General features: G+C 22.6%; 3 protein-coding genes across 3 annotated transcripts; 1 reads left to right on the top strand and 2 right to left on the bottom strand.

Annotated features, from left to right (window-relative positions):
- Positions 1 to 89: 89 nt before the first annotated feature.
- Positions 90 to 1,815, bottom strand: LOC412473 (39S ribosomal protein L28, mitochondrial). Its single transcript, XM_395930.6, has 6 exons — positions 1,656 to 1,815; positions 1,249 to 1,415; positions 787 to 1,045; positions 579 to 722; positions 315 to 490; positions 90 to 204 (listed from the first exon to the last, which is right to left on the bottom strand). The coding sequence occupies exons 1-6, from the start codon at positions 1,677 to 1,679 to the stop codon at positions 150 to 152; spliced, it is 825 nt and encodes a 274-aa protein (XP_395930.3). The 5' UTR covers positions 1,680 to 1,815; the 3' UTR covers positions 90 to 149.
- A 279-nt stretch (positions 1,816 to 2,094) lies between these two features.
- LOC102655618 (translation initiation factor eIF-2B subunit epsilon) lies at positions 2,095 to 4,808 on the top strand. Its single transcript, XM_026445525.1, has 2 exons — positions 2,095 to 3,096; positions 3,303 to 4,808. The coding sequence occupies exons 1-2, from the start codon at positions 2,407 to 2,409 to the stop codon at positions 4,542 to 4,544; spliced, it is 1,932 nt and encodes a 643-aa protein (XP_026301310.1). The 5' UTR covers positions 2,095 to 2,406; the 3' UTR covers positions 4,545 to 4,808.
- A 2-nt stretch (positions 4,809 to 4,810) lies between these two features.
- Positions 4,811 to 11,783, bottom strand: LOC413784 (rabphilin). The gene is made up of 10 exons (XM_026445497.1): positions 11,414 to 11,783; positions 9,058 to 9,204; positions 8,712 to 8,850; positions 8,002 to 8,472; positions 7,360 to 7,904; positions 7,100 to 7,296; positions 6,645 to 6,904; positions 6,399 to 6,545; positions 5,440 to 5,863; positions 4,811 to 5,012 (listed from the first exon to the last, which is right to left on the bottom strand). Exons 2-10 carry the CDS (start codon positions 9,135 to 9,137, stop codon positions 4,885 to 4,887), a joined length of 2,391 nt encoding a protein of 796 aa, XP_026301282.1. The 5' UTR covers positions 9,138 to 9,204; positions 11,414 to 11,783; the 3' UTR covers positions 4,811 to 4,884.
- Positions 11,784 to 12,394: the final 611 nt, after the last annotated feature.

Raw genomic sequence — 12,394 nt, 5'->3', positions numbered from 1 at the left:
ATTTAATTAAAAAAAAAATATTGTTCAATTTCTATAATGAAATTACCAGCACTTTTAATGTATTAGATATATCAATTAATTTTTACTAATTACTCTATAATTAAATTCTCTCATTTTATTTAATTATATTATACAATATAATAGATATATTATTCCGATTTTGAACTCGTAAAAGGATTCCAGTTTAATTTCCATGTTGAAGACCTGTGAGAATAACTTTCGTTAATAAAATAAAATAAAAAATTTTCTATTATTTTTTTTTCCTTTTTTCATTAAATATAAAATTAAATAAAAACGTAATTTATTAAACATACTCTTCTAAAGTTTTTTTTGCTTTTTCAACTTCTTCTTCTTTAAGTTTAGCAATTAACTCAGATCTAAATTGAAGTTTTAAAGGTTGTATTTTCTTTACTTGTTCTTTCTGTTTTATCCATTTTTTACAAGCTTCCTTAAATGTTAAACCATACCATTCAATTTCTTCTCGTGTATACTATAAATATACATATATCATTTAATATATTAATTAAATATTAAAAATTAATTAAAATAATAATTTTAATTAATTAAATATTAATTACTGGTGTTAAATATTCTTTATATTTAGTATAAATTTCCTCTCTTTTGACAACATCATTTGGATATAAAGTTTTGTCGGCCAATGATAAAAGTATTTGACGTTTTATTTTTAGTGCTAGTTCAGACTTTAAATCGCAGGCAGGAGTCTGTAAATGATAAAATATAAAATATTTGAAATATGTAAATATTTCTTACAAATAAACAATATACCTTTAATAAATAATGATCAAAACCATAATGTTCATTAATTAAATCAATAGTTCTATTGGTGATAACAACACTCAAATATGTGTCTAATACTTCACTATAAACCACAGATTTCTTAAGTGTAGGAAACCAAAAATGAGGGTGTCTGCGAGCATATTTATTTTTTTTTGTAAAACCTTGTATTACAGCTTCACCACCCCATATACCTTGATGAAATTCTTTAGGATATAATAATGGTAATGGTATATTTTGGACTGGATATCTAAAAATTAAAATTTATTTAATAATACTAAGTTTATAATAATAATAAAGATATTAAATATCATTAATATAAGAAAAAAATTATTATTGATATATAATACATTAATATTTTAATTCAATAAGAAAATCAATTTTAATCATTTTTTTACTAAAAAAAAGATTTAAGAAATTTATTATTATACTAATATATCATTAGTTATTTACACTTCTTCTGTTTCTTCATTTCTTACATATTTGCCCTCTTGCTTTATATAATGTACAGCAGTCGGTATTTGTATTTTCCATTCTCTCCAAAACTTTTTATATTCTTGTGGTAATTCTGCACCAATTCCTTTTGACCATCGAGTTGGTTTTGGCATATAATATAAACGCTAAAATTTTGAGTTTCATAACACTTTCATATGTATGATTCATAAAAACTTATATATATAATTATTAGCATTATAAAATATTTTGAAATTATTGAAATAATTCTAAAATAATATTTTTTTCTTACAAATATAATAAATAAATATATATATGGATAACATATAAATATACGATATTTATTTGAGGTTAATTTTAAATAGAAAATTATTAATTATTTTTTAATAAAATATAATAAAAATTACCTTAGCCAGTTCTTTCATTGACATATTTTACGATTTAATAAGTTTTTCAATAGATAGAATAATTATTATATTTAATTTAAAAATGTTATATTAAACATAGGCGAAGAATAAATTATACATATGTGTATACATATATGTATATGTATATGTATGTATATGTATTGGCTGCAATTTGTAATTGTTACATTCACGGAATAGTTATATTTGTATTTTAAAGTGTGGTATAAAATAAGTTTATCATACAATATTTTTTCTATTTCATGACTTGAGAACTCGTAACTTTTACTATTTTAATAATTCCAATTCCAAACGATACAATATAACAATATAACATTAACATCAATAATAGGTTAGAATAAAATTATTTAAATATAAACAAATAAATTTAAATATCATAAATAAATATTTTATAAAATTGGGAAGCCTTTCTTTTTAATGTTTACATTAACATTATATTATTTTGTATTTCAATGGTCTAATGATAATAATGATCAGTAATAACAGATCTATATTAAACATGATTTATATATCGAGTTGTTTATATTTTGAACAATAAAAAAATAATAAAAAAAAAAAGAAAAAATAATTATTTATAATTATAAGTTAAGTAAACAGAACAAATTTTATTACTTAAAAAAATATAAAAATATATAATTGAAAATTCTTAGTAAATAATATTATTTTGTATCTTATATAATGAATATCTTGTACTAATTATTTTTTAAAGATTACACAAAATTTGAATAATAAAATGAGTACAAAAATGGGAAAGAAAGAAATTGTACAAGCTGTAGTACTTGCAGATGATTTTTTAACAAATTTAACACCAGTACAAGATATATTTCCAAGAATATTAATGCCCATAATAAATATTCCACTTTTAGATTATTTAGTGGAAACTCTTATTAAATCTAGAGTGCAAGAATTATTTCTTTATTGCAGTAAATATGTGGATTTAATAAAAAAATATATCAAACATAAAAATTGGTCAAAAATATCAATTTCTTTAATTGTATCGGATGTTTGTACTTCTCTTGGAGATGCTCTTAGAGATATTGATACAAAAGGTTCAATACGTAGTCATTTTATACTTATAAGAGGAGATGCATTTATTAATGCTAATCTTACAAATCTCTTAATAAATCATTGTACAAAACTAAAAGAAGATAAAGGTGCAACAATGACTATGGTGCTAAGAAATATTGGTTCTATAAATCAATCCTTTTTAAAACAGGAAACATGTTTAATAGTTTCTGATAAAAGCAGTAAAAAAATTCTACATTATAGTAAACTAAGAAATGATGAAAAAAAAGTGAAATTAGAATTAAATTGGTTTTTGAATCATAGTGAAATTGAAATTAACACTTGTTTTTTGGATACTCATGTTTATTTATGTTCTCCATCTGTACTTCCATTATTTTCTGATAATTTTGACTTTCAAGTAAGTAATATATAATATAATTTAAAATACAATATAATATAATTTAAAAAAATTAATTCTTTTAAACATATATATGATAATTATAATAAATTTTTTTTAAACGTATTTATGATGATATTAAATATTTGTTTAAATTTTTATAAATATAATTAAAAAAGAATTATTATAGAATAATAAATAATAATTCTTATGTTTTTTATTGACAGACAATGGAAGATTTCATTCGCGGAGTATTGATAAATGAAGAAATTTTGAACTCTCGAATTTATTGGCAACAATTAAATCCTAAAGACTATAGTTTGCCAATTGTATCATGGAATGCATATCACATTCTGAACAGAGATATTTTGAACAGACATAGTTTTCCACTTACACCAAATGCTATTCCATTTTTAAAAGATTTTATTTATATGCCAAGATGCACATATAAACATAGAAGTGCAACTCTTGCTAAAGGTTGTATATTAGAAAAAGATAGCATATTATGCCAAAATAGTATACTTGGAAATGATACTTTTGTTACAAGATCAATTATTGGAAATAATTGTTTAGTCGGCTCTAATGTAACAATTAAGAATTCTTATATTTTATTAAATAATAAAATTGAAGATAATTGTTGTATTACAAACAGTATAGTATTTTCAGATTGTATTATTAAACAAAATGCGCAAATAAATGGATGTATAATATGTCCTAAAACAATTATTGATTCTCAAATAGAATATATTGATTCTATTATAGAATCAAAGAATAATAAAATTTCTATAAAAAAAATATCAGAAATTGATAAAGATAATGAATTTCAATTTTTCAAGAATTATGATATGATAGAATGTGATAATTATTCTACAGATACATCAAGTATTGATGAAGCTTCTGAATGTAATTCACCAATTCCAGATGATACAAATATGTTCTTATCTGAAGTTATTGATAGTTTACTACGAGGTTTTCAAGATAGACTTAACTGTGATAATTTAATTTTAGAAATAAATTCATCAAGATATGCATACAACATTACCATGAACGAAGTAACATATAATGTTATTAAAGCCATATTAAGTTTGCCTTTTCATTATCTATCAGAGAAGAAAGAAACTGCAACTAATCAAAATTATCAAAAAAATTTAAAAATTATGGTAACATATTTTTATCCAATTATCTCAAATTATATTAAAACAGAAGATGCGCAAGATGATTGTTTACATGCAATAGAAGAGATAGCAAGTACAACTCAAGAATTATTACCATTTTTACAACATTTGTTACATATGCTTTACGATAAAGATATATTATCAGAAGAAAAAATTTTAGAATGGTATGAATCTGATGATAAAGGCATTGATTCTTTTGAATTTCAAAAAAATAATGTAAGAACTGCTATAAAACCATTTATTAAATGGTTGGAAGAAGCTGAAGAAGATTCTAGTGAAACTGAAAATGATTAAATATATATTAAATTTATAATTTAGAAAATACTTAGTCAATAATTTAGAAAAAACTTTTCAAACATCTTTATAATAAGAAATGAAATCTTTTTAATTTTTCTATTATATTTCTCTTAAAAATATTAATAATATTAAATCAAATATAAGATATAAAATAATAACATTTCCCATATATAATATAATATTTTATTTTTGTGTTAATTTTTTTTTCAAATAACATTTTGAGCAATATTATTGATCATATGTAAATAAATTATATTTTGCAGAATATTATGCATATCGAATATATTGATTAAAACATTTTGAATTATATACTATATAATAAAAATAGAAATATAAATTATTCTATAGGCAAAATAGTATCAATTAAATTATGCCAAGCTTGATGACGATGATCCGGAAATTTGATTACATCTATCCAATGTCGTAATCGTGCTCCTTTACTATTACGACTTAATTCAAGTCCACCTAAATAAAAATATGAAAGATATTACTATAATAAATGTATATAGAATAAGGCATAGGACTAAAACTATTTTGATTATTTTATAAATAATAATTTTAATGAAAAATATTTCAAATAAAAGTTGAATGATTTTGAAGGATATATAATTTAACATAAATAGTTTTTTTTACAATTGAATGCAAACAAATAAAGATCACGTATATTTTTTTAAATTATATATTTTTTTATTATATTAATCGATTCCATTGATAATTTTTTTTATAAAAAATCTAAATTATTTAATTCTTATGAGAAAGTTATTTTTTATTAAAATTATTTACAAAATGATCAAAGTAGTTACATGCCATACTCTGTATAAATTTTCTTTTTTCAATATAATATGTAAGAATATAATTATTAAATTAAAAAAAAAAATACGTAGTGCATTACCAAGATAATCATTATTCTTGCCAAAATCCTTATCCCATATTGTGAGATATAATGTTAATTTCATAAGATCTGTTAATCGAGCAGTAAAAGTGAATTCTTCATTCCATTCTGGGTTTAATGTTTTCCATTTAATTGTTGTATTTTGCGCATTACGACTTGTGATTTTTTTTGGTATTAGCTTTTTACCGGTAATACGAGCAATTGAATAATCGAAAATACGTTGACGATGATTGTTTGTCACATTTTCTATAAGGCACAACTTGACAAATGGATCAGAAAATCCGTTACTATCCATAGGAAGAAGATTTATAGCTCGATGAATTGTAACTATCAATGCTCGCCGCCTTGTACAGTAACTTAGACTCACTTGAATCTGTCCTCGTCCACTGGAAAATACGCCCCAAGCTGCTTCTTCGTTGTCCACCTATGCCAACGTCGAGCTCTTATATCTTAGTGTCTGCAATAACGTAAGTAAAGTCGACCGTCGCGAAAAATTTAAAACGCGAAAAATAATTATGTTTATTAAGATCATTAATCATTAAAAATCAGTAAAATTTTATATATAAAAGAAAATAATTAACAAAATATATCAATTCGAAGCAGAAAATTTAGCAGATATATCAAATATTAAAAAATATTAAAAAATTCGTTTCTTTTTGGTATTTGAAAAAAAGAACTCGTCAAATATAAACTTCGTAATAATCTTTTATAGCAAAATTAAATTATTTACTTTTAAAGATTGACATTTTGTTAAATATTTTATTATAATTTAATTATTGTTTAATTATATTTCAATCAATAATAATAATACTCGATATTAATATATATTATAAAATGAAATGTTATAAAATATTTATTATAAGAAAATAAATTAATCTATACCATCGTTTGATCAAGAATAACTTTTACAATACCATGGAGACAAATATTATTTTTTTAATATTTTTTTTTATACATACTGGATAGTGATCCTGTAATGGAACATTATAATGCTTTATTTGATGTGGTTGTAATTCACGCAGAAGAAATCTTGCTTCTCCTAGAAAATCTTGACCCGCTGGATCGTCCTGAAGAATCAAGATGTGCAATGCTTTGCCATTCCATATCTATCATGAAATATTAATTTATTTTTTTTTTTTTTTTCGTTTAATTTCATGATATTTTCCATATTATTTAATTATCTGAAGAATTTTCACTTTTCGTACATCAGTTTCCGTTGTTCCATAAAAGTTGAGAGTCTCGTTAAATTCTGGATCCCGGGTTTTGTGGATTGTCTTCGTTCGAAGCCGTTTCGTAATCGCAATTGAATTTACCGGTAATATATTGAGCTTACAAAATGGATCAGCGAGATCATAAATATCCATTGGCTGTAAACCTCGTGCTCGTTCTACTTTGCATTGGAGGCACTGAATTATTGGATCATATCGTAAAGAAATTTCGAGAGTTCCATAATTTTGTCTCGTTTCTGTTTTGAAAAATATAATTTTTAAAATTACTTTATTCTTATCGATATTAAATAAAATTTTCTGATTCATTTTTCAAACTGTTTATTTTAGTAATCATGAATGTATATAGTTTCATAGGATAAGATTCGCGTGTTGCATCTAGACTTTATCAAGATTTTTATTGCGATTCACAAGTTGTTTGATTATATATTTACCATGATCTGGTATTTGTTGTCGTATTAATTCGGTTTGATTGTTACTACGATGATGTGAAAAACTGTGTTCTTGTTCTAAATAGGATCGGTTTTTTTTCAGATCTACATATTTTTCGTGAATCTGGGATTGTTCTGAGATTTGTTCCGTTGACGTGATTGTCGTTGTCGGTATCGTTGAAACTGTTGTAAAATTTGATCTGTAAAGTATCAATTGATATCACCTAAACTTCTACTCTCTTATCTCTATCACTTTTACGCACCTGGAAGATTGTACCTGAGAACTTTTCAATTGATCGCATAAATTGAACTCTGATTTATGACCAACAGTTTCGTTAATGTCATCAAATTTTTTACTTTTTTCATCGTTAATTTCATCCTCGAATGATACGTGTTGCTCAATTTGAAACTCATTGGAACTGGTTCTTCTGTTTATCCGTGAACGAGGACTGGTGGGAGATGGCGAAAGGCGACTGCATTGAGAGATAATGGAAAGGGTAGATCTGTTTAATTGATCTGAATGTTCTTCTCGATTATTTAACGGTGAGGAAGCGTTTGATCGTTGCCCCGGTGACTTGGATGTATTGTTGTTTGTTGTAGTATTTAATAACGTTAAATGAGTTTTGCTACTACTATCTTGACTTTTTTGTAAATTAAGAAATGAATTAGATTGTCCTTGCGCTAAAGCAAGCCGTCTCGTCGCTTCTTCATCGGAAGAAGAATCTTGTAATTCGGTAGATTCGACGGATTTATTACCTCCGATTGTCCAAGTAGATGTTTTATGAATAGATCGTGACCATCCTCGTTCCTGCAATTTTAAGAAATGCATATTATATATGTAGTATTATGATAAATATATAATATTTTGATGAATTCTTTTTTTTTCTCATTTTTCATTTGTCAACCTTTTTCTCCGGTAAAATGTACTTTGGCATTCCTTTGATAAACCAAGCTCCACTTTTTTTCCACATTTCTCTCGTCTCGGCACAAATTCGACAAAGATATTGTCTCTGATTGCTGCTCGATCTTCTAACGATTCGTTGCATGATTATTCTCTCTTGCATTTTTTCTCTCGTCGTGGAAAGATTCGAAAATGTTGAGTTCAATTCGATACCGCATTTCTGACATATGTATCTTCGACAATCTTTACAAAGATTTGCCGATGCACCTAATACTGCACCAAATTTTTCACCGCAAAGGGCGCAAGAGCATACACAGTGTGCGCTATTGAAACATCTGCTGCTACATCTTTTCTTTTCATTTAATCTTGTTGTAGTTACAATACAGACATTGCGTTTCATATTCTCTAATTTCTCTACTAATCGGCCAATCCTTTCTTGTTCTGATAAATTTAAAGCTTCTGCTCTCTGAATTACCTTATATTATCGAAAAATAAAAAAATAATAAATTTACGAATATTCCATAAAAATTGAATAAAATTAAAAATCAATGTAAGCATTGAATTAATATTTAAAAAAAAAATTATTGAAGAATTAAAAAAAAAATGGTATGATTTAATATTTTTAATATTTTAAATTTCTCATTGATCTTAAATTTCATTAACTTATCTCATGACAAGTTAAAATAAAAAATAAGTTATATTTATAAAATTTACCTGTATAATTGTTTGTTGTTCTTCTTCACTAAGTACAAATGATTGTGCACATCTATTTGTGCCACTTATATAAGAATTAGAAAATGTACCCCATTTTGAATCTAGAGAGGCAGTTTTTACAGACCAACCTGTTTGCAATCTATTACATTTATTTTATTAATATATATATGTATTTATGTTATTAATAAAATCATTATGTGAAAAAATTTAAATGAAATAGAAAAATAATTCATATTATACAATACAAATCATATTATCTATTTAATTATTATAAATATTAATGTTTAATATTATATATATTTATATACATTATAGATATGTATATTGAAAATATATTGATGCTTACTTTGCTCTCAATGATAGATGTCTATCATTTGGACAGACCCATCTGGTTCCTCCACTTATATCCTTTACTGTCATATCCATTTTTCAATTTAATACGCTTTTGAAATTAATTTAAATATATTATGAATATTTTTTAATATACATCAGTCTAGAGAATAAAAATATGCAATCAATTACAATTTGATATTAGAATCGTAGAATATAATATATAAAAAATGTTAATCAAATAATTTTTATAAATAATAGTAACTTTTGCAAAATAATTTTTATATTTTTTTTCGTAATTCTTTGTACATTAAAACGAATCAATTGTTATATCACATATTGTATTTCATATATATCATTTTTACTCTGTATGATTTTATGCTATATCATGATTTATTTTCATAATAATTTTTAATTTCATAATAATTAAATTTTCTATAATGATAGTATCAAAAAATTTAAATTTTATAAAAAGAATTAATAAACTTTGTGATATATATATGAATCACTTTGATTACATCTGATATATATATCTTGTATCGAGTATAATATTTCTATCCGTTTAAATAAATTTAAATAAATTTTTCCTTTCAAATTAAAAATTGTATGTTTCATATTATATTTAACAATTCTTTACATTCCATTATTATATTGGAATTCCTGACATCTGTGTAATTTGCATTTTTCAATTCTTACAATTTGTTTAAAAAATTTGAAGAATTAGCTAATAAATTTATATATTTTTTAAACATCAAAAAGCAGTTTTTTAATTTAATAAACTGCTTTATAAAAAAAAATTTAAAGCAAATAAATATATATATATGTAAGAAAAAAATAATTGTATTGAAAAATTATATTATTTTATATTAATAATTAATACTTCAACTTTCGATTTCTTCTTAATTTTTTAATAAAATAAAATTATTATTTGATTTAATGATTTAATGATATCAAAAATATCAAAAAATTTATGAAAATTTGATTAAAAAGTTTTATTATTAAAATATTATAAAAAGAATTCATAAAAAGAATTAAATTAGTTTTTATAGAATAAATACTATTCTATAAATATTCTATATGTAATAATTTAATATTATTAATAATTTATTATAATAATATAATAAATTTAATAATTTATATAATTTATTAAATATCTGATTATTTAATTATAATTTAATATTGAAAAATGTTAATAACGTATAATGGAAAAACTACTTAGATAAAATTAAAGTTTAAAAGAACAGTTTCCGCTCAAAATAGATGCGCAACAAGTATTTACTATACTTCCGTTCCTATATTATTTAAGTAGCTAAAGGGAAACTATATTTGGACCTAAATCGATATTTCAATGTGGTTCATACCTACAACGATTCTTACTTTCTTAACATATCAACGTAACAATATATTAAATTTACAAAAGATTTTAATTTCATAAGATATTCAAAAGAAAAAGTACAAAATGAATATAGCGAATAAATAATTTATGAAATTGTTGTAGAAAATAAAATTACTAAAAATATAAAAGAAATTGTAATATCTAAAATCGTTACGATTTTTTAAAATGTAGTATTTATTTATTTTTGAATTATTTTAATTCTTAAATGTAATTATTTGTTATTTTAAATAAATCAAAAACATATGTACTTACATAAAAGCAAAAATGAATAATAAAAGAAAAAGTTATAAATGAATTAACAAAAATTGGCTCATTAACTATAGTATATTATCTAAATAATGATGCATTTGTTGAAAGAAAAAAAGTACAAAAAGTGGAACAGAGAGGAAGAAATTTGTGACGCGTGGCAATCGTATCGTAACTGAATAAAAAAAAATGAGCGCGGAAGTCCTACGTTAACAGGCGATCAATCGAAGCTCGTGACGCATGCCATTATTACTCACAGGATTGCGGTAAATAGAATTCTTTTACACAAAGAGCAAAAACACACATGAATATATTCATCATTAATGCAATAAATTACATATAGTTTTAATTAATATATTATTATTTAATGATATGTTTGATATAAAACATTTTGATTTGAATTTTAATTTCTGTTTAAATTTATATATCATATTATATAAAATATATAAGAAATTTTAGAGAAGAAAAAATTAAAATAAAGATTCAATTTTTCTTTTTTCTTCTTTTTTTTTTTTTTACGGTTTAATAATGATTACTAGACCCGCATAATTTTGAATATATACATGTAGAGATAAAAACAAACGTAAATTAAACATATGATGTTTAATATTTTAAATTAATATGATTCGTTTATGTGTATTAATTTAAACGCTTATCATAACTATTTATAAGTGAAATTTAATTTTGATATGAAAACTATTTCAAACTATGTGAATATATTTATACTTACATAAATATACTTTAACGTGTAATATGTAATTTACAAGTGAATAACTGCTTCGAATTAACATAATCATAAATGATTAAATGATTTATAAAGAATTACAAAATGCATAATATAATTTCAATAATTATCTAAGATATTATTGGATGAAGAAATAAATGAGCACAGAATTGAACTTGCCACGGTACTAGCTATCCGACAAGTGGGTACTATTATAGCTGATACTGGCTTTACAATTCCGTTTCACTTTCGATACAAGCGCAGAAGGGTGCGTACAATTCACAGGGATGTATCTAACTAAAAAATTCAGTTACCTATGTACCTATGATACAGTATTACTATTGAATTAAAAAAAAAACAAAAACTAAAGCAACAGATATTTGTTTTTTATTTATTTCTGTTCTATATAATTAATATAATCTCGTAAAAATAATTTTTAATTTCGTTCATTTTATATTGTTCGTGAAAGAAATTTTACATTTATATATGTTCTGAAAGTTTTAAACTAAATAAAAAAACAAATTAATGTTGAAAAAAATATTTAATAAGTTTAAATTGCATAAAAAACTAAAAATTTCATTCAATTATTTTATATATAGCGTATATAGCGTATATATTTTATATATACATATATATTCATATACATATGTAACTATATATTATATATAATATTACAGAGTATTACTTTAAAATGTATATATTAAAAATGTATATATTATTTATGTATATATATTATGTATATATTATTTATGTATATATTATATAAAATTATGAAAGCTAAGTTTTGATTAATAATAAATAATATAATTTAATTTAAAAATATATTTTTATAATTTTCATTAATGTAAATAAAGATATATGATAACAATTGTGAATAACAATTATATAATATAGAATAAGTGTCTTTGTTTTATATTACAATTATTGAAACATGGTATTTCAAACCTATTGATATTAACTAAATTTTATGTAAAAATTGAAGATAAT

This window comes from Apis mellifera, linkage group LG1 (assembly GCF_003254395.2).
Source record: "Apis mellifera strain DH4 linkage group LG1, Amel_HAv3.1, whole genome shotgun sequence".
Lineage (NCBI taxonomy): Eukaryota > Metazoa > Arthropoda > Insecta > Hymenoptera > Apidae > Apis > Apis mellifera.
This window is presented reverse-complemented; position numbering and strand designations above follow the sequence as displayed.

Excerpts from the sequence above, each read along its gene's own strand:
- LOC412473 (XM_395930.6), bottom strand. The coding sequence starts at position 1,679 with ATGTCAATGAAAGAACTGGCTAAG. Across the intron at positions 491-578 it reads ATAAAGAATATTTAACACCA|TATACACGAGAAGAAATTGA; the intron begins GTAATTAATATT and ends GTATATTTATAG. Across the intron at positions 205-314 it reads GCAAAAAAAACTTTAGAAGA|GTCTTCAACATGGAAATTAA; the intron begins GTATGTTTAATA and ends TTATTCTCACAG.
- LOC102655618 (XM_026445525.1), top strand. The coding sequence starts at position 2,407 with ATGAGTACAAAAATGGGAAAGAAAGAAATTGTACAAGCTGTAGTACTT. Across the intron at positions 3,097-3,302 it reads CTGATAATTTTGACTTTCAA|ACAATGGAAGATTTCATTCG; the intron begins GTAAGTAATATA and ends TTTTATTGACAG.
- LOC413784 (XM_026445497.1), bottom strand. The coding sequence starts at position 9,137 with ATGGATATGACAGTAAAGGATATAAGTGGAGGAACCAGATGGGTCTGT. Across the intron at positions 5,864-6,398 it reads CATTACAGGATCACTATCCA|GTGGACAACGAAGAAGCAGC; the intron begins GTATGTATAAAA and ends ACGTTGGCATAG. Across the intron at positions 5,013-5,439 it reads CAAGAATAATGATTATCTTG|GTGGACTTGAATTAAGTCGT; the intron begins GTAATGCACTAC and ends ATTTTTATTTAG.